This window comes from Zootoca vivipara, chromosome 2, assembly GCF_963506605.1.
Source record: "Zootoca vivipara chromosome 2, rZooViv1.1, whole genome shotgun sequence".
Lineage (NCBI taxonomy): Eukaryota > Metazoa > Chordata > Lepidosauria > Squamata > Lacertidae > Zootoca > Zootoca vivipara.
The window spans coordinates 48294016-48320265 of record NC_083277.1 but is presented as its reverse complement, the minus strand read 5'-3'; the positions used below and the strand labels follow the sequence as shown (position 1 = coordinate 48320265).

The 26250-nt window shown below is 41.8% G+C and overlaps 1 protein-coding gene across 2 annotated transcripts in view; it reads right to left on the bottom strand.

Moving 5' to 3' along the window:
• The window catches only part of VGLL4 (vestigial like family member 4), a 99793-nt gene that overhangs the window by 18386 nt on the left and 55157 nt on the right, over window positions 1–26250 (bottom strand). For both annotated transcript variants that reach the window (XM_035106220.2, XM_035106219.2), the window contains one exon: window positions 17790–17979. In XM_035106220.2, coding sequence (XP_034962111.1) covers window positions 17790–17979 — 190 coding nt within the window. The remainder of the gene's footprint in view (window positions 1–17789; window positions 17980–26250) is intronic.

Below are 26250 nucleotides of genomic sequence, written 5' to 3'. Positions count from 1 at the left end.
CATATCACTGTTTTGCCTCAATACCAGAGGGTAAGTCCATAATGGATGAGCTATATCAGTATACAGTGGTACCTTGGTTCTCAAACGGCTTAGTTGATGAACAAATCGGCTCCCAAATGCCAAAAACCCGGAAGTGAGTGTTCCAGTTTGTGAAAAAAATTTGGAAGCCGAATGTCTGATGCGGCATCTGCTTCAGTGCAGGAAGTTCCTGCAGCAAATCGGAAGCCGCGCCTTGGTTTTCGAACATTTCGGAAGTTGAACAAACTCCCAGAACGGATTAAGTTCAAGAACCAAGGTACCACTGTACATCTAACAAGAGAAGAGAACAACAAACCACAGATAGCGAGCCCTTCCCTTTTGCAAAATGAGTGAATGAAAATTAGGAAGTCCCACCCCTTCATCATTCCAATTTCTTCCTCACAAGATAAACATGGAGTTAGCTAGAGATATTTCTTTTCTTTCTCTCTTCATATGTTTTATATTTTTAAAAAAATATACAAATCCAAAACAAAACAGTTGCCACTTTCCCCTCCCCAGAGAACTGTACAACAAAATGACATTAAGAAATATTAACTCCATTCTAATGCTGTATGTATGCCATTCAGATTGTAAATCCTCATCATAGTGTTCAATATGTATTCAGCAGAAAATGCAATAAATATGTATGTAGTAAAACAAAACCAGTTTTCTCTAAAAGTGCCTTTCCTTACAGATCTTCCGCTCCTTATGAAATGGACTGTGATTCACAAAAGATTATGCCACAGTTGTTAGTCTTTAAGGTAGCACAAGAACATTCCTCAACAACACTGCATCTTTATCAGAGGGAGCTAAAAGGTGTGAAAAATCAATATAGATTAGTAAAGAACAGAGCACTAGGTCAATGGTTTTCAACCAGTGTGCCGTGGCACCCTGGGGTGCATTGAATGATGGTTAGGGGTGCTGTGGGCAACACTGGCCTCTGACCCTCTTTCTTTCCCTTGCTCTGATGCCCTCTCATGCCTCTGCCTCCCAAAGGTTTGCACAGGTGTTTGTTGCAGCAGCCCTAGCTACAAGTTCCCCAGGCAAATGGTTCTTCTGGGGCTGGCCACGAGGTGCTGGTTGTCAGGAGCTGAGGCAGCTCAGAAACCAGGGGTTGCTGCAGCGGCTACCTGGAGAACTCCCAAGGAGAGGGGAGAGCAGAGAGCAGAGGAGGCTGAGGGAAGACTCCACAAGGGAGGGTGTTCAGAAAAGGGTGAGAGGCTGCCAGCTCTGCAGGCAAGGGGTGACCTAACTGGGCTCCTGAGCCCCACAAGGGTGCCTCAGAAAGAATGCAGTTGGTCAAGGGAGCCATGGACTCAAAATGGTTGAAAACCTCTGCCCTAGGTAATTGGAAGGGAATTATATCAGCAAGAGGCACCTTTTATTAGCAAAGGGCAGAAAAGCTCATGCTGTTTGCATATACCCAAATTTAGGGTGAAATTGTTATTTGGTCACTTACACACCTACATGCAACCTATAGCCAAATCTGTCTATCTATCTACCCACCTATCCACAGTATCTCATAACAGTTCCCAAAGACATACTTGCAAATTCAGGGCTAAATTATTCGAGTCAAGGCTAAACCCCATTGTTTTATTACGTACCATTTTCCAGAGAATGCCACTACTAATCCACATAGATATACACAAACCGAGAGGTAAATTTCCGTATGCAATAAGGCAGCTCTCTCTCAGAACAGTATAATGTTCCCACACTGGGCTTAATGAGATTAAAAAGTAATCACTTGATTGAGACAGGGCTGCAGCTCAGTGGAAGAAGCCTATTTGTTGCATTGCAGAAGGGTCCCAGGTTCAAACCTCAGCACATCCAGGTAGGGCTGGGAGGGGACCCAGCTCAATATTCTGGAGAGCTGCTACCGGTCAGCAAAATCAATGCTGCACAATATTGCCAAGCACATTTATGATACTATATAAACAAACAACTGAACTCTGGGTGATCTGGAACCAAAAGCCACAGACAGGACCAAGACACTTCTGTTGGGTTCCAATAGTTGGGTTAGCTGTTTCACAGTATTTACTTCCCTTAAAAAAATAAAGGAGAAGTGTCAACTTTGAATTCAGAAGGCTACAAAATGGAAGATCTAGATGCTATGTGTACACAGGAGCCAACTTGGAGGGGTCAAGGTCCCTTTGACCCCCTAAAATATTTGGGGGCACCCCCCAAAGCTGATTAGTATTGCCATTCAAATGGTGTGTGTGTGTGTGTGTGTGTGTGTGTGTGTGTGTGTGAGAGAGAGAGAGAGAGAGAGAGAGAGAGAGAGAGAGAGAGAGAGAGAGAGACTTGTGAGGTGAGTCCCCCCCCCCAATATTTTATTCAAGTGGCACCCCTGGAAGTGTTTGCAACCTGGGTGAGTGGTTCTCCATTCCCCACCCAAATACAAACAAGCACTCTCTAGCCCAATCTGAATCTGTATTATTATTATTTTAGGGGGGGAAATGTTTGGAGTTCTCAGGAGTTTGAGCAAGAGCTCACAAGCTACATAAAAGTCAAACTCGGGTCACATGTTGCCTACCTCCTGAGGTTATAATTAATCACATATAACTCCCTGTATCAGTCAGCTGCCTGCTGAACTGATGAAAAAAAAGGTAAATAGAATTCAGCTCTGTATATAATTTGGTGCGCCACATAGGCAAAGTAACTGTAGGCATGCAATGCATGAATATATATAGCATAACTAACTATGTAAAGTTTAAAGTATACATTCATTTTTTTGTTTACAACTTATACTTTAATGCTACATAAAACTCATATAGTGTGACAGCAAAGCAGAAAATCTGAAAAGACATCTCAGTTTCTGCTCCCCCTTATATATCTGTTTTGTTGTATTTTTATGCACTTAAGCATGGGTAAGCAAACTAAGGCCTGGGGGCCAGATCCAGTCCAACTGCCTTCTAAATCCGGCCTGCGGACGGTCTAGGAATCAGCGTGTTTTTACATGAGTAGAATGTGCCCTTTTATTTAAAATACATCTCTGGGTTTATTTGTGAGACCTGCCTGGTGTTTTTACATGAGTAAAATGTGTGTTTTTATTTAAAATGCATCTCTGGGTTATTTGTGGGGCATAGGAATTCATTCATTCCCCCCCACCCACCCAAAAAAATATAGTCCGGCCCCCCCACAAGGTCTGAGGGACAGTAGACTGCCCCCCTGCAGAAAAAGTTTGCTGACCCCTGCACTTAAGTGACTAATAAACTGTCCTGCAAAAATCCCACTAAAGAAAAAGGGTGAGTTAATGAAATCAGAAACTTCACTTACTTCCTTTTTTTTAAATCTCTTGCAATCTTCTTTAATGAAAAACATTAAACCAAAACATACTTACACCTACCTTTGCACCAACCCACCCACCACAGGATGAAATCCTGTCAATCTGTATCATGCACTGAAGGAACTGACCCCAGTCTCCCCTCTCCAAATGTAGGAAACCATGTGCACATTTATATTTGATGTGTGGTTTGGGAGCAGGGATGGGGGAAAGAGATAAATGTTGCATTGGACGACCGCGTGCAATAGATGCTTAATCCATATTCACAACAGAGGATAGGAAAACATTTGCAACCATACTTAAAACATCATAAAGATTAACCTGTGTGTATGAAAAGGTGAATGGCTCAAGAGAAGACCACACAACTCCTCGCACCCTGGCTTCAAAAATGCACAATTACATTTTGCAGGCTGTCACGTGACAATAACATTTCATTGCCACCTGAGCCTGCCTTGTTCCAATTAGAAAAATAACACCTTTGCGTACACTGAAGTCTAGCAGCATGAGGTTCACTGTTTAGCAATAGTTACAGTCAGTGAGCTCCTCTTTTCTTCAAGAGCTACAGAAGGTGACTAAAGGTGTTAGCAACATGAATCTGATGTATAATTGGGAAGAAAATCACTGCTCCCTCTCCAAAAGAGAGCTACTGATCCACTCTTCTACTTCTCTGTTCAGCACTTAGTTTAAATTAATTACAGCTGAAAATATGGCACTGCCATCTGGTATGAAAAAGCAAGGATCAGGGAATAAAATGAAAGCTCTCCCTCCCCCCCCCCTTTTTGTACTAACCTCACTTTAATCATTGCCAAAGAGCATGAAGACAGCCCTGCGTCCTCCCACAAGAAAGCCTTGGGCCTCACAAACTTGGCAGGCCCTTCCCTGCACAAAAAGCTCAGCAGGCAGAAGTCATTTCAAAATAAGAGCTTTTCCCTCCAGGATAAGCTGTACTCAAAAGCAACAAGGATGGATTTCTGCTGCACTTGTTGAACACCATCTCTGGGGAAACCTCCCTTCTCTTCCAGAGCAAGGTTTCCATGCTTGAGGAAGCGAGTCTCTCCCCCTTGTCCCCACCAAAAAGGGGAGGGGAAACTGCTTTGGGTCTCCCCCATGGAGACAGGTTAGCTGGTGGCTAAGAGATCAAGGGACGCGGATGGCGCTGTGGTCTAAACCACAAAGCCTAGGTAGGGCTTGCCGATCAGAATGTTGGCGGTTCAAATCCCCATGAGGGGGTGAGCTCCTGATGCTCAGTACCAGCTCCTGCCAACCTAGCGGTTCGAAAGCACATCAAAGTGCAAGTAGATAAATAGGTACCACTCCAGCAGGAAGGTAAACAGTGTTTCCGTGCGCTGCTCTGGTTCGCCAGAAGCGGCTTAGTCATGCTGGCCACATGACCTGGAAGCTGTCTGTGGACAAACGCCAGTTCCCTCGGCTTATAGAGCGAGATGAGCGCTGCAACCCCAGAGTTGTCTGCGACTGGACTTACTGTCAGGGGGGCCTTTACCTTTACCTTTAAGAGATCAAAAGAAAAGGGGGGAATGGAACAGGAGAGAAGAAAGCAAAACCATAGGGAACCAAAGTAGGTTTAAAATTCCCTAAGCACCAACACCTCGGAAGAATAAGCCTCATATTCATATACAGTGGTACCTCTACTTACGAATTTAATGTGTTCCGAACACACATTTGTAAGTTGAAAAAAATTGTAAGTCGAATCCCATAGGAATGCATTGGTCGAAAAAAATCGTAAGTCGAAGCAACCCTATCTAAAAATTCGTAAGTAGAAAAAATCCTATCTAAACCGCATCCAAGATGGCGGACGGAGCTCCATTTGTAAGTAGAAAAATTCGTAAGTAGAGTTATTTGTAAGTAGAGGTACCACTGTATGTGTATGTGTGTGTGTGTGTGTGTGTGTGTGTGTGTGTGTGTGTGTGCGCGTGAATGAATGAATTAGTATACTACCCTTCATCCGAGGATCACAGGGCAGTTCACAACATAAAAATACAAAAGACACAAAATATTTAATAAAGCTATTACTTGCCCACTGCACCTAGAGGACTGCACTGCAGTGCAACTAGAGTACTGCATTGTACTTTCAAGGTATCTCCGGAGAATTTTACATATCACTTGGGAAGGCGCCACAAACAAATGTCAGTATATGGGAAGCAGCAAAGATCACCAATGCCGAAGCAATGATTATTCATCAACACCAACTTGATGTCATGTCGTTCAGATGCCTGATTACTGTCTTCCAAAGCAACCACTCTATTCCCTCTATGCTTACCTTAAGAATGGTAAGCATAATGCTGGTGGACAAAAAAAAAGAGGTTTAAAGATGCTCTCAAGACTAAACTTTAAAAAATGTAGGCTAAACACTGACAACTGGGATTCACTGGCCTGAGAGCACTCCAACTGGAGAACAGCCTTTACTGAAGGCGTCATGGACTTTGAAGAAACACAGATTTCAGATGAAAGGGAGAAACGAACTAAGAGGAGGGCACATTTGGCAAATCCTCACCATTATCAACTCCCACCCGGAAACCTATGTCCTCATTGTAGAAGGAGGTACAGATCCATAATTGGCCTCCAGTGTCATTTACGGACACACTGTTAAAACCATGTTCATGGAAGACAATCTTACTCGGCTACAAGTGATCGCCAAAGAAGGAAGACGACGTGGCACAGCAATGAAAGCAGCAAGCTGGCACTCTGCCTACAACAACCTTCACGTGGCCTTTTTGGGAGTCAACCCAGGCAGGTTTGGCTTTGTAAATGTTCGCTTCTGTTGCTTGCCAAGACAGTTTAAGCATCCCAAATGCAACCCTTGACCGAACCATTGGCCTTTTCAGCGCTCCATATGTACATTTGACTGCCTTCATCCAATGAAGAAGCTGAATGTTGGAAGATTCAGGACAGATAAAAGAAAGTACTTCTTTAAGCAGTGCCCAGTCAAACTATGGAACTCACTCCCACAGGAGGCAGTGATGGCCACCAACTTGGATGGTGGCTTTAAAAGGCCATGATGGATGTGCTCTGGCTCTACAGTTGGCGGCAGTAACTCTTCTGAATACAAGTTGCTAGGAATCACAGGAGGGGAGAGTGTTCTTGTGCTCAAATCCTGCTTGCCTGTGGGAAACATGCATCTGCATGCTAGACTAAATGGACCATTGGCCTGATCCAATAGGCTTTTATTATGTTCTTATGCAATGCACTTAGTCCATCCGAACATTTGTGAAGTGGAGTAAATTTTGGTATGCACGTTAACAGGCACAACTTGACATTTCATGATTATTTCAAGTTCAAATACTAGCTTGACCACCACATTTTCAAAGGAAAACTGCAAAATGCAAGGTAGTAAACTATCTCCTTTGAAGCATGGAAGTTAGTGTGCACCTTGAGATTCCTTTCAAGAAAAAACCTAACTCAGTCTCCACACTCATTTTCAAGATGGCTAAGAGCCAGTGAGGGCTCTCACACAGTCCAGGGGTAGCCAATGTGGTGTCAGTTCCCATCAGCCCCTGCGATCACAGCCAATGGGTCAGAGTGGATGGGAACTCGAGTCCAAAGGCACCAGTTTGGCTACCCCTGAAGCAGTCAAATCTCAAAAGCTGAGATAAGAACCTGGGCTACGCCAATATATTTATATTCACAATACTAGAAACAAAATGAAAAGAGAGCTAACCTAATCATTCTAATTAACCAGTAAATCAATCCATAAATCCGACATGCAGATTTGTCAGTCAGGCTGCCCTGAGTGAGTGGCTCAGTGTTGACTGCATTTATTGATGGACTTAAATCAGAACAAGGATCAGGGCTGCTTCCCTTCTCTCCTCCTTCCACTGAACGAGGATGCTGGTTTGTATTAAGCTAGAGTCTTCTAATGCATCACAAACAGGGGAATATAACATTGATAGAGCCTACAGTGATTTCTGAGCTGAGCAATGTCAAATAAAAAAACTAAAACACAAGGGAGGGGAAAATATCCAGATAGTGTAGTCCTAACCCGCAGATCCATTAGCTGGAGGAAGTTAGGAAGAAATGGAGATCCCTTTCTGTGGAGCTGCCTGCTCGGTTCCAGGGGCACAGAACTACGACTGGAAGGGCCACTTCACACAAACTCAGCTCATTTAGGTTTGCACTCTTAAACAGGCACATTAAACAACAGAATAGAGAAAAATCTTCTAACACTGCCCAGTGTGAAATAAATCATGAAGGTACATTAAATGGGAGGCCCTTATATTTCACCGGTCAATGATATGTTAAAGAAACTATCTTTATAGACTGTGGGGAGGGGGAAATCCACTTTGATATCCCACAAATTGCCGTTCTCTTAATGTTTCAGCACACCTGCAGGTTTCTGATCTTCAAATATATTTATTTTTTAAAAAACACTTATATACTGATTTATATACAAAAATAAAATAAAATACAGCAATGCAGAACAATACGAAGTCTAATATAGTCCAATAACCACTACAGTATAGAACATTATCCAGCTGCAGGCTTTCTGCAACAGCTCAGTATTAATGGCCCAGAAACGCTTGAGGAAAACAAGTGAGTTTTAACCATACAGTACATTAAAGCAGAACAAAGTTGGCACTTGCCATGCTGCCGGAGGGGGGGGGGGTATAATTCCACATGGTTGGTACCACCAACAGCAAGGCCCTCCTGCAGGATTTCTGATGGCTGCATCACTATCAAGAGGGCCTCGACTATGATCTCAGTGAACAAACAGTATATGAAACCCCCCCACAAAGTTACCCTAATTTCAGATGGGGTAATAAAGAGGTAGTAATGATAAAATGTTTAATCATTGCCAAATATTGAACCGAAGTACCTTAATTGGCTTAAAGATTCACGATTAGAGCCAAAACAACTTGTGTAACCTTTTAGCACTCCAGAATCCTGCTCCTGAGTGAGTGTTAACACTTGGCAGTTTTAGGCAGAATTAATGCCAGTTTGGAGGTGGGGATATTGTAGCAGATTGCAGTATAAGACCAAACAAAAGAATATTCTCAAATCCATCACTTTTTTGTCTAGGGGAAAAAAATCTTATTCAACTAAAAGAAAACATAAGGTTTTATTCCAAATCCTGACTTTACAGTCATTGTCTATAGCAACAGTGTCCATAACATTCAAACTCTCAGGAGTGCAACTTTCTAGTAAACGGTACATCTGTCAAACTGCAGGAAACATCTGGGAAAATGATTGAACAAAAAGGAGCAAGTTTAAAACTTGTGCTCTATAAGCTTACAGCACACAATCTAGCAACCCTGTGAAGTTAGCATGCATATAGACTCAGTAGAAATGAATGGGACCAGCTTGTGTACAAAATGGAAACCAGTGGTGTTTTGTTAGATCTGTAGTATATTGTCCCCCTTTATTTGTTTGCATTGAGCATTTGTTTGCTCAGTATTACAATACCACCATTGTAGTATGCAATGCAATAATAAAACCAAAGCAAGTAAAAAGTTCTTTAAAAAATAAATACTGCCTAGGTAACCTTATCCTTTTGCGAAAGCTTTTAAAAATAGTAAGTTTACAGCACCCAATGAAATTTATAAAATTTCAGAGCCTGCATAACTGCAATGGGTAGAATATCCCACAAGGCAAGTGCTACTGTGCTGAAGGACCTACTCCAAGCTGCCATGGAATGAACCTCCAGCACATGTAGCGCCAGAAGGGTCCCCTGTAGATGACCATGAGCAGACAGGTACAGTATTAAGGCAAGCCCTCAAATATCGCTGTCCTAAGTTGTTTAGTTAACCCCAGCCACAAAGTCATGCTGCCCCATTCTGCTGCCACAGTTGCAGCTTCCTAATCTATTTTAAGAGGAACCCCACATACAACATATTGCAATAATCCAACACAAGGTTACCAATGCATGACACGCAGTGTAATAAGCTGTCTCTGTTAAGGAATGGTCACAGCTCGTGCATCAGCTGGTAGAAAGCAATCCAAGCTACCATGCGAACTAAGCCTCCAGTCACAATGATTGATCAAGGAAGACTCCTAAACTATGCATCTCTTCCTTCAAAGGGACCTATATCTCAGACAGTTTTATCATGTTTCAATGTATTGGCTCTCATCTATCCCACCACTGTACCCAGATATCATAGAGAAAGAGAGCTGGGTCTCATCAACATCCTCCTTATGATGCTCCCAATAACCTCCTGCAGATGTTAAACAGCATGGGCTCCAAGTGTAGTTGCCACAGGAATGACAGGCAAATGCCTTGATGCTATTCTATGAAACTGACCCCCAATTCCCCCAATTATTATCTCACAGAGCAAGTCCAGGAAGATACCATGGTCAATTATTTCAACAAGGGCAACAAAGGTTGATTCAATCCCAAAGCCAAGCAAAAACCAGGCTAGAAGCATTTTATATAAACCAGTACCCTCCAAGAATGTGTACCGTTGTGCAACCACAATGCTCAGCCACCTTGCTCAAAAAAGAGAATGTTAGCAACTAGACGCTAGCTATCTAAAACCATAGGGTTGCAATACTGCCTCCTAAAGGACAGCAGGCACCGCTGTCCCGTGTAAAGACACATTCACACTGTTTTAACTATATTTTCTCTACAGTGGTGGGGGGGGGGGGGCTGTTCGTACCCAGATACAACATGGTATGTAGAAGGTACTTATAAAGTTATTGTATGCCTACTTTGGTTCTTGCTTGTAAGTTTAAATGTAATAAGAGAGACATGAGCACTAGATTTCCATATAAGGGTGTATACTATATTATAGTAGCGTAGGTGCAATAACCATACTGTGGCCATATTTATTCTTTTTTTAAAATATCACATTTCACACGGTATATGCTTTTCCCACTTAACCATCACATATCTTGTGGTAAAAAAAGGTAAAGGATCCCTAACAGTTAAGTCCAGTCGTGAATGACTCTGGGGTTGCGGCGCTCATCTCGCTCTATAGGCCGAGGGAGCAGACATTTGTCCGCAGACAGTTTTTCCGGGTCATGTGGCCAGCATGACTAAGCTGCTTCTGGCGAACTAGAGCAGCACACGGAAACGCCATTTACCTTCCCGCTGTAGCAGTACCTATTTATCTACTTGCACTTTGACGTGCTTTCGAACTGCTAGGTTGGCAGGAGCTGGGACTGAGCAACAGGAGCTCACCCCGTCACGGGGATTCGAACCACCAACCTTCTGATAAGCAAGCCCTAGGCTCAGTGGTTTAGACCACAGCGCCACCTGTGTCCCTATCTTGTGGTAAACACTATACTGTATAACCATTTAATACATTCATATCGCTTCTCCTGGGAGGTCAGGAGGGGTGAGGCAGCTGCTATCAATGACATCACTGCAATACCAGCTTCACTGGTTGCCAGTGTGTTTCCAGGCCCAATTTAAAGTCCAAGTTTTAAGTGTTAAATGGTTTGGGCTGAAGCTCTTTGCTGCCCACACACTGAGATCAACATCAAAGACTCTATTTCAGTGTCCATTTTCTCTCCTAGGTCAGTGAGGTGGGGAGTCGCACCATGGTTGTGGAATTATCTCCCTTCAAATCTGTGTCATGTTAATACACTGCAGGGAGGCTCTAAAAATGTACATTATAAAAATATTAGTCTTCCAGGCAGGTTTTGTTGATGCATTGTCCAGATGCTCTTTTGTTTTGTTTTTAAGAGGCCTGCCTATTAATAGTTCATAGATGGTTTAAATGCTACGAGTTGCTTCGGATAAGCTTGCCCAGAAAACAAAGTTTGAAAATATCACAACAAACAAATAAAATACACCACCTACCTCCGAAAACAAACAACAAGGCAATAGTAGCAAAATGCTGCAACAAGGCCTGGATCAACAGGTCAAAAACTATTACCTTCATTTTAAAGCAACAAAACAAGTCATCATCTAGGACTGAAGCAACAACCAAACCACTGTCTGTATTGCACAACTTGGCACATGTTTAAGAAACAAGAAAACACCTTCATGTGGTGAGCTGGTAGATTATGTTCACTCTTGAAACCATCCCAGTGAAGACAGTAATTGTCAGCTTGAGCAAATCATTTACAACTGGTTTACAGTAAGAGTAAGGAGGACAGAAACTTACTTAACTGCCACAGTCTCTGTGCCATCCCACCTGCATTTCCCCAGCTGCTCCTTTATTTTGAAGCCATGGGTATGGAAAAGATTGGGAGATTCACTAAGTAGAATACATATGCTGTCCAAAGCTGTGTACTGGCAAAACTCCTGCACTACAGTTCATTTATGAGATGTGCACACATCTATGTGAAGATAGTCTCTGCATAAAAACAATGTCACACATGGAGATGATCTTGGTCTTTATAATTATTTGTTGTTGTTTAGTTGTTTAGTCGTATCCGACTCTCAAACCCCATGGACCATAGCACGCCAGGCACTCCTGTCTTGCACTGCCTCACGCAGTTTGTTCAAACTCATGTTCGTAGCTTCGAGAACACTGTCCAACCATCTCGTCCTCTGTCGTCCCCTTCTCCTAGTGCCCTCAATCTTTCCCAACATCAGGGTCTTTTCCAAGGATTCTTCTCTTCTCATGAGGTAGCCAAAGTATTGGAGCCTCAGCTTCACAATCTGTCCTTCCAGTGAGCACTCAGGGCTGATTTCCTTAAGAATGGATAGGTTTGATCTTCTTGCAGTCCATAATTATAGTACATGCCAATTTCCGCCCCCCCCCCAAAAAAAATTGTCTGGAACCAAAAGACCAGACATGTTATAATAATTTGTTAATTTTTAACAACAAATAATTTACCTGAAATTCTCATGAGATCAAGTTCTTAACAAAATATATGCAGTCCAGTATATCAATAATTAAAAACTGCAACCCTAAGAGCAGCAACTTAGATATAACCTCAACAGAAACAAGAATGATATGGCTTTCAATATGCAGAGAGAAGACACAATTTGCAATAAGAAGGCAAAGGAGGAGCAGAAATGACCTTATGCCAAGAAGCTTACACTCTTAGGTTGCCCATGAGGAAAGAATAACTGATTCATTCATTCCATCATCACCCAAGCTATTCAACCATAAGTGCTGTTTCTGAAGGTTTGCATTTCACTCACATGGTAACATTGGTAAAAATACTCACTAAACCGAAATGACAAGCCATAGAACAGCCGTTCACACACACACAAACCCAATTTTTAAAAGCAGCTGCTCATGGAGTGAGCAGGACAAGAACAACAAAGAATTGGAATTTGGCACCTTATTAAAAACAATGGCTTGGTGCTTACCATGCTAACCACAGTGCCTTGCATGGCCCATTTAGAGCACACCCACTTCCAAGCTTGCATTACTGTAGTTCTTTGCAGAACAACATAAAGCTAAAGGCTACATCAATCATATGCACCACACAGTCAGAGGCAAAGCACAGGAGTCCAATCAAAGTTGGACCACTAGAAATCCTCTCCCTAATGAACCACCAATGGAATTCCAGGAAATTCTGCAGCTCGCCACTTAATTTTTAATACACTAAACTCTACCTACAATATTACCAATAAAGAGATGCTGAAACCACTTAAGGTTGACTCAAAACCGTAAGCACATTCTACGTTGACACAGTTGTGTTGTGTAAGTACAAGGTCTTAGCAACAAGGAAAAATAATGTAATGTTAATTAACAATATTCCATCAAAGCTTGCTATACAACCCTCTTCTTGCTGCAAAGACACATTAAAGCCTCCTATTTACAGGCTCTAAGAATAAGTTTTAAAAGCACACACAGCTGTGGCTCCCCCCCCCCTTTCTTAACTCTTTGATACTTTCAGAATTTGCTCATTTTATTTGTTACATAGCAAAGAAAATGACCTAAGGAGAGATTATCAAGCTTTCTGCCTCTGTGCAAGGACTCTTAAGGCAGAAATGTTGCCTGCTGGGAAAAGGCTGATGTCAGCTCTTAAGAGCTCCCTGCAAGGATAAGGAGGCCTTTGTTTTCAGCTGAACTGTGAAAATGAGAAAATACCTCCAGTCTGACAAACAAGAAACCCACACAACATAGGTCAGGCCTGAGACCTTTGTTTAAAGGGACAACACTGCATTAGCGTTGCACTTGCACTGCGACATCCAGATACTTTCAACACTAAACAGAAGCTGCTCCAAAATAAACCAGGTACATCTTTAAAGGTTATGAAAGGTCCCACAGGTTAAAGGTGAAAGTTGGGGTGAGTTCTCTTCCACTCATCACCAAAAGATCTCTCTGCATCTTCACTGAAACCACATACATAGGAACTTACATCAATAAATCTAAATGATTTTTTAGTGGAAATCAGAAGTCAAGATATAATTTTATTTTTAGGCTGATATTATTCTTCCTTAATTGAACAGCTCTGATATGTTAGTGAAGCTGTGTAAGTTTTCCAACTTGCCTTTTTCTGAGGCACAAAGGTTTTTGTAATAGATGGCACCCTGGGTGAGGCTGATGGGGTTACAGTCTAAAACACATAGATCAGGGGTCAGCAAACTTTTTCAGCAGGGGGCCGGCCGGCCCACTGTCCCTCAGACCTTGTGGGGGGCTGGACTATATTTTGGGGGGGAAATGAACTGATTCCTACGCCCCACAAATAACCCAGTGATGCATTTTAAATAAAAGGGACACATTCTACTCATGTAAAAACATGCTGATTCCCGGACAATCCGCGGGCCGGATTTAGAAGGTGATTGGGCCGCATCCGGCCCCCGGGCCTTAGTTTGGAGACCCCTGACATAGATGGTTTCCATGCTGCGGAAGCCTCCTCTTCAGCTTTGGGCTGAATGAGATATTACCAGTTTTCTGGGCCCCTATCTTTATGTGGGACATGGCACCAAGGCAAGGCTTGCACCTGTCAGGTAATTTCCATTTTTCTTACTAAGACACAACTCTGTACATAGTTAAATGTGCATCTTAAGCTGATGAAAGGGTGCTTTTTGCGTGTGGAGACCCTCTATCCCAGGCCTAGAAATAAATTCAGACATGACTCATATTTTTGGTTTGGTTTTTGGCAGAATTTAGGCCACAACTTTATTGATTACAAATCAAGTGAGTGGTTGCATAGGCTAGGGTAGCACTGACTCAGGGCACACCATGAGTCAGCAGCCAGGTATACACCTGGGACGGGGTTGCTCGACTGGCGTGCGCCAGCCAGGCCCTGATTCCCCCACATGTGCCCAGAACACTGGATTAGAGCAACCCCGCCTGGGGGAATACCAACCATCGGTCCATGGATTCCCTTAAGAGGAATACCTGAAAGGGTGGTAAGGGATCATACCCCCCCCCTCCAGCATGAACCAGAGCCTATCCGCCAACCCTACAAGTTGTGACAAATTGCTAAGTGGCAGGCAAAACCCAAATGGCAACAGCCAATCAGCCAAGTGGGGAAAATTCCTGCCGTGCCCCTGCAACAACGGCAGACAACACACAATGGCATAGCAAGGTCAAGCGAAAGCCCTAAAATTAGGGAGCGGTGGGCGGGTGTTCTGATGCATTTCAACCGGAGAAGGAGGATCTCTACGGTGAGTGCAGCGCTTAAATACTGGTCCATCTAATTCTTTGATTGGCAAGCCCTCAGCCCAATTGCGCCCCGTCAGATGGACCACCAGTAGGGTGTTGTGGCTGCTCCAATTGTCCCGTCCCAACACCTAGACCTGGTCTGTTGCGACCCACCGCAACGCATGCCCTCTCTTGCAGGGAGGATCCGATTTGTGGAAATAAGTAATATTCTATCAGACATTCTGTTTGCAGAACTCTGTGTGCAACACACACACACACATATTTATAGTTTCAACATGCTTTTTATTCCATTTGCTTTTTCAGGAGTTGCAAACGGGCTTTATTATCATGTAATGTTCAATGACAGAAGTTCTACAGTAGACTAGACTATCAGGAAGATGAGTAAACATAACTCATTAAAAGCTGCATTCAACAACTTAGAAGGTGCATCATACCACTTAAGTATACAATTGTGGTTATACGCATGATTTAACACAATGCAGGCCTACTGCAATGCACACATGCAATATGAATTTAGCTTAAAGTGAAGACATACACACAGGAAGTGGAGGACCGTAACCAAAAACAAGGGGTCTCTTTTGTGAACTAACAAAAAATGAATTCAAGTGAAAATGCTGATAGCTAAAAACTCTTTATACAATGTACAGTATTTATGATTTATCACCTATTATACCAGACAGGATGCAAATTCCTACTTCCCGCTGTAAACAAACCAATACATGCATATAAAAGGGTAGTTCAGCTTTCTGATGACTACATATTCATTTAATCCTGCAGTGACTTTTGTAATTGCCAATAAGTGGGGCACCAATGAAGAAACAACAACAACCCTTAACATGTAGTTTTAAATAGAGGAGTAATTTATTTTTTACTTCATGGCCAAAATATTTTACATTGGGTTTTTTCTAGTAGGGCCCAATATAATTTTAATTCTCCAACTTATTTGTAACACCATTCAATGTTGCCAACAAGTTGGCATCTTTTCCTGATTACATAAGAAAGTAAAAGCCAAACTCTATATTTGCACAATATTTTGTTTCTCACATTTACAGTACCGCTAATAAAAGGCCCTTCAGGATCTGATGGTTGTCAAGTGTTAAAAAAGTGAATTTCTGTAAAATCTAAATGATTTATAGTTTTGAGTGAAAGCACAATGAAAATTTTGCTTTATAGCTTCGATAAAAGTGATTCTAAAGGTGTTGCATGACTCTGCAGGCAGACGGGAGTTTGAAATGCTGAAGTGGAACCATCTACCGAGCTGCTAGTTGTATTTCTTTTCCTTTATTTTTGTGAATTTGGAAGTTACATGGTTCCCCTCCCTTCCTCTCCCAAATTATGTAATAATTCAAACATAACCTCATTTTTTCCTATCTAAAGTTGTGTGGCAGTTGAAGCAGAGTAACTCATTTCTTGGTGTCTGTGTTTTTTCTCCCAGTGATTACAAATTTCACTCTTAAGGAGTGCTTTTAAGTGATCAGTCTTCTTTATGGTCCAATGAGAGCTGGACCATAAAGAAGGCTGATCACCGAAGAACTGATGCTTTTGAATTATGGTGCTGGAGGAGACTCTTGAGAGTCCCATGGACTGCAAGAAGATCAAAGCTATCCATTCTGAAGGAAAACAGCCCCGAGTGCTCACTGGAAGGACAGAAGCTGAGGCTCCAATACTTTGGCCACCTTATGAGAAGAGAAGACTCCCTGGAAAAGACCCTGATGTTGGGAAAGATTGAGGGCACTAGGAGAAGGGGACGACAAAGGACGAGATGGTTGGATAGTGTTCTCAAAGCTACCAACATGAGTTTGACCAAACTGCGGGAGGCAGTGGAAGACAGGAGTGCCTGGCATGCTCTGGTCCATGGGGTCACGAAGAGTTGGGCACGACTAAATGACTAAAAGACAACAATCACTGCATGTAGAAAAGAAAGAAAGAAAGAAAGAAAGAAAGAAAGAAAGAAAGAAAGAAAGAAAGAAAGAAAGAAAGAAAGGGTGGGAGAACTGTTTGTGAGAGTCTTTATTGCTCTGGTACTCAAGCTCTTATTTGTAAGAAATTCCAAGCCTGCAATCTGCAGGCCTCTGACTAACACTGCTGTGATTTATTTGAGGATAAAATGCCTCAGTCCACATCTTATGACTGAATGCAACAATCCAAAGCTGAGTGGAATGTGTGGAATGCAGAGGGCTTCTTGAGCTGAGGCAGCAGGGAACAGTACACAGTTATCAAGTTGGCTCTGGCTGGAATACTCCAATCACTTCCTCTAGTCAGGAATGAAAGGAATTCTCTCAGAGCCTACACTTCATGCCAGCTACAGCTGCTTCCCTAGGAATGAAAAAAAACTAAATGGATGGAAAAACCTTTCCAGCAACCCACATTTTACCTGCACAGTGAAATACTCTGCTGGCATGTGAAAATGGAAGCACGTTAACTAGTGTTTAGCAACAACTGCAGCTTGACCAGCTGTTGCTGTGTGCAGTCTGCTGAGCAGCTGTTCCAAAAGTTCCTGGCCTTTAGAAGGAGGGGGAGCACACTAAAAATGCAAAGCATCTATTCTCACATCAGGGTAGAGAGTCTTAAAGCATAGGATATATAAAATATAAAGCAGGATGGAAATGAAATGAATGATGATGATATCCCACTTGGGGGGGGGGTGGTACCTAGACTTTCAATTCTGACAACTCCAACCTAGGTTTAAGATGCCATTTGGCAATTAAGATTTTATATCTGAGTTTCTAACACTGCATATGGATTCTCATTTTTCAAAACAAAATTAAAATCTGGGTGAAAACACATTGGAATCCGTATAAATAGCAACAGTATTTATTAGTTTAGTCCAGGCATCCCCAAACTTCGGCCCTCCAGATGTTTTGGACTACAATTCCCATCTTCCCCGACCACTGGTCCTGTTAGCTAGGGATCATGGGAGTTGTAGGCCAAAACATCTGGAGGGCCGCAGTTTGGGGGTGCCTGGTTTAGTCTCAAGAAAAGACCACAGAAAGGAAAAGGTAAAGCAAACTTACAGGTGAGGACTGAACATTCGACTCATTTTAGAGACGTGTTCATTTTCACAGTCTAGGTCATCGTCTCCTTGGTCCATGCTGAACCTCCTCTTGCAAGGACTGATCGGGGGTGGCCCTGTCCTATGGTTGGTTACAGCCGCTGATACTGGGAGGGACTGCATTCTGGGTTCTCCTCTTAGAGCAGCTTCACCTACAGGGGAAAGAAACCATGGGTTTAAAAAAAAGTCATAAAAAGAAACAAAAAAAATAGGTAGGGTATCCTTTAAAGTTTGTACCTCCTTAAAGCAAAGTGTTTGATAAATCAATAGGGTGCTTGCCTTGTCAGGCTTGTTTAAGATTTTAAACTGTGGTCAGAAGCTAAATATTCATTTTCTTAAAATAAAACATGACTTCTACAAACAAAATACTTGTTAAAATTAAGTTTCTGAAACATAAACACTGGAATAAAACAGCAGAGGAAGAGAGGTGGGGAAATACAGTTGACTCATCTCAGGTGCACTTAAGGTCTAAACTGACACATAATATTTATAGCGTTTTTATTGGCAGACATACCGGTACCTTCTTTTTAAGATGGAACAATCCAACACTGAGTTTCATGCACTTGAGATTATAACTTAAGCAATCAACTTTATACAATTTAATTCCTAACTGTTTTGAAGAGGAGGTCCTAAGCTCAATTCCTAGCATCTCCAGCTAAAACAGACAGACACTGCCAGTCAGTGTAGACAATACTGAGCTAGACAGGCCAATGGTAAATTTCAGTATAAGGCAGCTTACTATGAAGATGCAGCAACTAGAAATAGTCTTCTTGTGGCCACACTACAAATTCAGGTAATGATGTTACAACACAGGCTTCCGGGTTCAGCGCCAGCGCCGATCGGCGGGGTTCTGTCTCGTCTCCGAGACGGCCCGTCTCTGCTAGGAGTGGGGAGGGCAGCGAGAGCGACGCTGCGCCCCTTAGAACCTCGGGAAGGGCGTCCCGGGGGCAATTTGCTCGGCATAGACCCAATCCGGACTCCCCAACTCTTCGGTTAGCTCTAATAAGAGCTCCGGAGTGAGGAGGGTAGAAGTCGCGGGGGCCATTTTGAGCGGCAACGTTATTCTAGCAGGGAGAAGCTTCAAGCCGAAGGCGGAGAGCGCTGGATTCTTCCGAAAATAAAACGATTGGAAAAGACTGTAAGTAACCTCACGATTTGGATTATAAAACAATTTGGATCTGGGAGAGAGGGGAGAAAAAGAGGAAGCCCCCCCCCCACGGCAACAAAGAGACAGTAAATAGAAACCCGAAGCCATAAACAGAAGATTTGTAATTCAAAAGGATCCCTCAAAGGCATCAAAGAGAATCTCCCCTTTGATGCAGGGTGAAAAGGGGAGAGAGACTGTGGTTTATGACTGCCCTGCAGCAAGAGGTAAAGGCTAAGAAAAACCTTTCTTTCCCTCGGGAGCCGGCAGCCCAACAACCCAGTGAGCTAATCAGGATTTATAAGTCAATTTGTATTTCACTTGGTATTCCTGGACTTTGTGGAATTTCTTTTTTGGTTTAAGTGCTTGTGAAATGTGAGTTCGAACTTTATTGTTAACAAGACTTGAAGAATGCAGCCAGCTTGTTAAAATGGAGTCGAGAAAATAAACTGTGATCATATTCCACCCCACGTGACAAGTTTTGACCTTGGCAGGATTGAATTATGTCAACAAAAAAGTGTTCCCCTGAGTTCCAGCGGTCTGTTTTGACCTTAATGTGGGAAACAAGAATAGAGCTATGTCAAGAGGAGACAAGACGGCAAGAGTTACAGGAAAAATTTCAGATGGTGATGGCGGAATATGATTTTTTAGGTGATGAAGCTTTTGACACTGAAAAAGATGAATGTGAGAATGACAATGATGATAACTATGATTTGGAAGGAAAAGATGAAGATGAGGACTGTGATGATTCAACACAAAATGAAGCACACCACGAAAAAAATGATGACTCTACTCTACAAAAAGTTGGATGGAGTGCCCTGCTTTTGAGGGGGGCACGATTGGTATTATTGGAATTCCAGAACGCCCACAGGGAAGAAGGAAAAAATATGCAGAGAAGAGAAGAAATCCAGGGGTCCTGTATGGTGGCCTGGATGGTAAAAGACTGTAAACAGGGGGTGGGGTGAAGGGAAAGTGATGTTGTGATTATAAGGATGGATTAACAGGTTTATAACTGGTCTGCTGATTTTGGAATTTGCTGGATTGGGGGGGGTGGAGCCGGTATCGGGGATGTAAGGTTAAATTGAGAATAGTTATAGTTTTAAAAGTGAATGGATTTTGGAAAATGTGAAAATATGGAGGCTTATAGAGGGAGAAAAAATTAGGCACGGGAAGAGAAAATGGGAGTTTGATTTTTCAGTGATTTGAATATTAGATGAAAATGTTAACAATTGATTTATAAGCTGTATAAGATACAAAGGTGTATTTTTATAAAGTAAGAAACTGTTGCAGATGATAAAAAAGGGATGAAAACCGGGGAAGGGGGGGGAGGGGAAGCCCACAAAATATGGTTTTACAACTATGAATGTAAGAAAAAAATTTCTGTTTTGTATTGTTTTTTTCTTTTTTTGCCCTTTCTTTTTTCCCTTTTTTCTATTTCTATTTTTTTTTCTTTTTTTGGTATGACAATAGATGGTTGGATGGATGTCCTCCTGCGTACTGCCCTGGTTTCTAGAGCTCCCTGGTGGCAGGGGGGGCTTTGGGGTCAGGGGAGGGGGAGGGGGACAGAAATCCAAGCATAAAATGGACCATCTCTGACTGTCCACATACATGGGATACTTCTGTGGCAGGGGAGGACCCATGTGGGTGGGTAGGAAGGAGGGGGAAAGGGGGTTTAAGTATGTACCGTTTTTTTTGTTTTTTGTTTTGTATTTTGTAAAATTAATAAAAAGTATGTTCGGGGGGAAAAAAATGATGTTACAACACAACTTCTAGCTCATACATAAAGAAAGTAATACTACTGAGCTAGTTTTCAACTAAGTAAAACAAACTGGGGGGGGGGAGAACTGCATAGTTGTGATTCCTCCATTGCAGGAGCTTGGACTAGATAACCCTCGGGGTTCCTTCCAACTCTACAATTCTGTGAGCACAATATGCTTTCCCCGCTCTGCTCAGTGATGCTCTTTCTTTGCATGTGATATATAGGCTTTCACATAGCACACAGAAACTACATTATCACATTTCACAAAGTTGGCAACCTTTTAGGATACACTGATATTTTTATTCAAGGTTTCTGGAACTGGTAAATATTTTTTCCCTATAGATGCTTGTTCCATTTTTCTCAAGTGCATAATTTGAAAACATAAGAAAAACAACATCAGTAACACATCACATCTGGAAATGGAAATGTGTTTGCTACTACTACACATTTTCATACCCCATGCAAGGCGCAGGTGATATATAAAAAGAGCCCTGTTTCATATATTCAACAAATACTATTTTGGTGTGAAAGGAACCACTAGGGACTAATCTCCACTATGTTCACCAGGGAAAATAAACATTTTGCCAATTTAGTAGGCAAGATGTAAACTAGCAAATATACTGCGGCTTATAAACACACCGCAAGTCATGGCTTCTATTCAAGACTCTGGCAACAAAATTAAACTGTAACTTTCCACCTGAATGTTAAAAGCAAGAAGTGTATACTCCACAGCAGGCCAGACACTGGAGTTAACCATGAGGACATTCTGCTTTTGTTAGATCAAACTTGTATAAAAGCACATAGGCCAAACAGTCACACAGAACAACTCCATCAGTAACTCAACTAAAAAACCAACATAGAAGTGAGAGTTTAATAAAATGTTATCTTCATTTGTAGGACATGCAACATAAAATTTATCACATGCTGTATGTTGACATCCCGACAGGAATCATTTCACTTTGGCCATCAAGTCAGAAACTTGAAAAAGTGCAAAAGAGAAGATTCCTTGCATTTTATAATCTTAGATAGACAAGCTGGCACCAACTTCAAAAGCTGAAATCTCCAAGCACTTGTCGCTGTTTGATGCATCCTAAATTTCTTTCATGCCTCTTCTGTGCTCGTGGTCTTCCAATATTTGAAGAAAACAAAATCCAGTAGGAATGGCCATTATCCAACCTACTGTTTCAGTTTTCAAAAACAGAAATGAAATAGGGTTTAGTGTCATAGAAAACAGAGACAGATACACCAAGTATCAGTAGATTAAATGCCTGGTTAAAGGGTAAAGGAAACCCTGACCGTTAGGGGTTGCAGCACTCATCTCGCATTATTGGCCAAGAGAGCTGGCGTACAGCTTCCGGGTCATGTGGCCAGCATGATAAAGCCACTTATGGCGAACCAGAGCAGCACATGGAAACACCGTTTACCTTCTTGCCGGAGCAGTACCTATTTATCTACTTGCACTTTGACGTGCTTCCGAACTGCTAGGTTGGCAGGAGCTGGTACTGAGCAACGGGACCTCACCCTGTTGCAGGGATTTGAACCACCTACCTTCTGATCAGCAAGTCCTAGGCTCTGTGGTTTAACCCACAGCGCCACCCACGTCCAATTTTAAAAAATGCTTGTTAACCACTACCTATTACACAGAGCACAAAATAATTAACTGCATAATTATTATTTTTACCAACTACAGGTACCACCATATATACCCCACAACACACCTGGTTTTGAATTTTAAGAGCTTGCATGCTAAGCCTCTCAAGAACTGCTTGGGTATTTATATTGAACTGCTGAATAAAACAATACAATTGCAGTGTATAATATATCCAAAACAGAAGTTCATTGTTCATTTCTCTTAGAACAGCCGAGTTCAAAAAAATTACAAAATTTATACATAAAAGTTCAAACATATTTTACTATTTTAGATGTCAGTAAGCAAAGAACAAACCATGATTTATTTTTGTGAACCATAGTTAATGCACCAGGTTTGGGTGTAACACTATCCCCGCCCTCCACAAAACCCTAATGGTTATTTAAGCTACAGCTTAAAGCAGGCATCCCCAAACTTCGGCCCTCCAGATGTTTTGGACTACAATTCCCATCTTCCCCGACCACTGGTCCTGTTAACTAGGGATCATGGGAGTTGTAGGCCAAAACATCTGGAGGGCCGCAGTTTGGGAATGCCTGGCTTAAAGTAATGGGCATGTAGCATGCATGTTTTGACAAAACAGATGTTCTGAATGTATGTGGATATCAGGTATGCGTTATTTGCCCATCACTCTAGGTTTGGGTACCCTTTACATACTGGATTAAGAAAGAGAGAGAACCCTTCAATATGCACGTTTGTATGTTTGTTTGTTTGTTTATTTGTTTCTAAAATGGCACGCAAGCTCCCAAAGTTCATTCTCTCACACGCTCACAAATACATTTTCAAATCTTTCCTTCTCTGCAGTATTAAAGTTTCCAAATGGGAAAGAAAAACCGCAGCTCAGTCAATCAAAACAAAATACTGCCACACACTGCATATGTCTTTCTCTGTCTGACCACATTCTATGGTAACCAGACTGACATCATCCCATTGGCAAGGTAACATACTGATAAAACAAATGTGTTTAAAAAAAAAATCCCCAGGGCCTGCGCCAGCCTTCCTAATTCATTACTGTATAGGTCTGTGTCTGGCCTGCAACAGAATCACACACACAGCCAATGCATATTCATTGCACCAATGCTCCTCTTTGTTTCAGCAAGCAGCTGGGTTGGGGCACAGCGTATCTGCATCTCTCAAATAGCTCAGCTTATAGTTCCATTCATTAGCTTCCCTTCCCCCTCCCCTGCCCCGAAGATCTGGAATGTTAGGCAACATGATGAAATATAAACAATATAAGGTAATCAGAGATAACAATGTGACCTATTGTCTGTGTGCCGTAACAGTACAACACCCACAAAACAAAAACTCTTGTAGTCTAGGTATAACAATAACTAGCACATTTAAGGATCCCCTCCCCCACTCCCCCAAAATCTTGCAAGCCTATCTTATGACCATGAAATGAGATCATACAAGTATATTTATCCTGCTAGGAGTTAACAATACACTGAGTCGGGATTTTTTTCCCCCTTCACACACTAAATAACTTCCAGTTATCTGTAGGTATTTTCCCACCCTGCCTTACGGTCAATCCAGCCAGCACTCTCGTGGCCTAAGAAAATAGCTGAAAATGATTTAGATATTGTCATAACTGAGTCAGGCTTTTAAAAAATTTAAATATGTGAAAGATGGGCACTAGACCCCAGATAAAGGACCAAACCAGGCATGATGTGGACATTCATTCATACATATGCCTGCCTCCTACGTATATATATTTTTAATGAAACTTGGGAGCCTTTTACAACTAAACGTGCATATTGGTGAAGAAAACAGAGCCTTCAAAACTTTCTCCCCTATGACATCACTTGAAACAGTCGCATCTCACCTCTCTTCCACATCCCAGTTCTAAAGTAGGTAGACGGGGCAGGACAGAAAGTGATTCAGCTGACAGAATGCAGGAAGGTCCATCTCCATACACCTGCAAGCACTTGTTGATGCAAAAGATAGACTACACCAATTCCCCTTTTTAGTTGTGAATGAGGGAGGTATAGATGAAAACAAGTATGGCTGTTCCCAACATGCCTGGTTTACCCCCTAAGAAGCAAATTGTCACCCGCCTAAACACATATACTCTTCACTGAGGTAGTAAACTTAATTAAACTTGTGGTGTGTGTGTGCTTTTAATCCCTTTATTATAGAATATCAGATGCATCGAAAAAGAGTTCTTGCTTACCCTGCTCCCTGACATGCTACTTTTCTGCATGCACAGACAGAACAGCATTCAGTCTTGCAAACTCCTATCTGGGATCTAAAAGTGCAGTCCAGATGTAAGGATTTTTGAGATGATTAATTCCACGTAGCTGATGTGGTATTGCAAAAGTTTGCACCTTACATGATTCAGAAGTTCCTCTGTTTTCCAATGCTTTTATTTTTCACATTGGTGCTATTTCACAAGATGTCCCTATATTTAAATACAGCCGGATCAAAATCTGGCCTGGCCTGTTCCCGTCCCTTTAACAGATGTTTACTACACAGAAATCTAGTTACAGGTAGGTAGCCGTGTTGGTCTGAGTCGAAGCAAAATAAAAAAATTTCTTCAGTAGCACCTTAAAGACCAACTAAGTTTATATTTTGGTATGAGCTTTCGTGTGCATGCACACTTCTTCAGATACAACTGTGTATCTGAAGAAGTGTGCATGCACACGAAAGCTCATACCAAAATATAAACTTAGTTGGTCTTTAAGGTGCTACTGAAGGAATTTTTTTATTTTACACAGAAATCAGCAGCTGAAGCTCAACATTATCATCTGCTAACTGCTGTAGATCAAGCTGCTGCTAAAGGATCAGCAAGCTGCTAGGGAGGCCACTTCCGAAGTTGGCAGCTGTATTCATAGGTGAACCCAAACCAGGCTTCTAATACTTAGCACAAATTACTGGGCATACTGGAGAACTTAAAGAAACAATACTTCTGGTAACATGTTGTTTCTCTATTAAGCGATGGTCATTGCACATCCGCTATAGGATACTTCAAAAGCTGCTCAAAAGGATTAAAGCATAGACCAAGTTTCTTGAAGAAGTTGCCAGACGAACACAAGTTACAGAGAAACAATTTAAAAAACTCAACTAAGTCTCTTAGCACCCCACGCTAACCCCCAGTGACAACTGATTATTTTTCATACTTCACAAGTCAAGACTTCCAGTGTATGCTATTCCAGGGTCCATTTTTACCATGCTACATAAATATGTACCTAAATTTAAAGTGCATGTGTAATCTTAGTGAACTATTCTTAGTTGGCTTTATGGTGTTCACTGAGAGACTGACCACACTGTCATTCAGACCCTGGACTCTTTTCATGCATCACCAATAAAGCTACTCACTACAACAGTAACAAACTCTGTTTTGCATTCCAATCTCCAGACTTTTCTGCTACAAAGGGCATTTATATCAGACAAATATATATGCAGCTATTGAACATTTCACAGAGTTGCATTTTAATTAACGGGGAAATTACAGCTACTTTTGACTATAATTTATAGTACCGTATGTCTTCCCAAAGGGAATGAGGTTCACAGGACTGCTGCTCTCCTTCTCCGATGTGGAAAATGCCTATCTCAAATTTGAACTTCTCTGCTTATTTGTGAAGTTTGATATAAACACCATAAAGAAATGGGAATGTACACCTATCAAAAGAAGAAGCAGGTATTTGGAGAATCCTTATTTATCCATTTAGAAACATAAAGTAATTGTCTAGATGCTTTATCAGGCTGAGGTTTGGGGTATTTTAATGATGAAAGATTTAGAACCATCCCAAAAATCACTCTGAGTATTGCTGTTCTTACCTAAATATATGCTGTCTACCCTATTCAGGTTAGAGTGTGAAATACTGAGAGCTGAAAGTAAAGCTTATGAACAATTGCTATTCATTGGTTGAAACTAT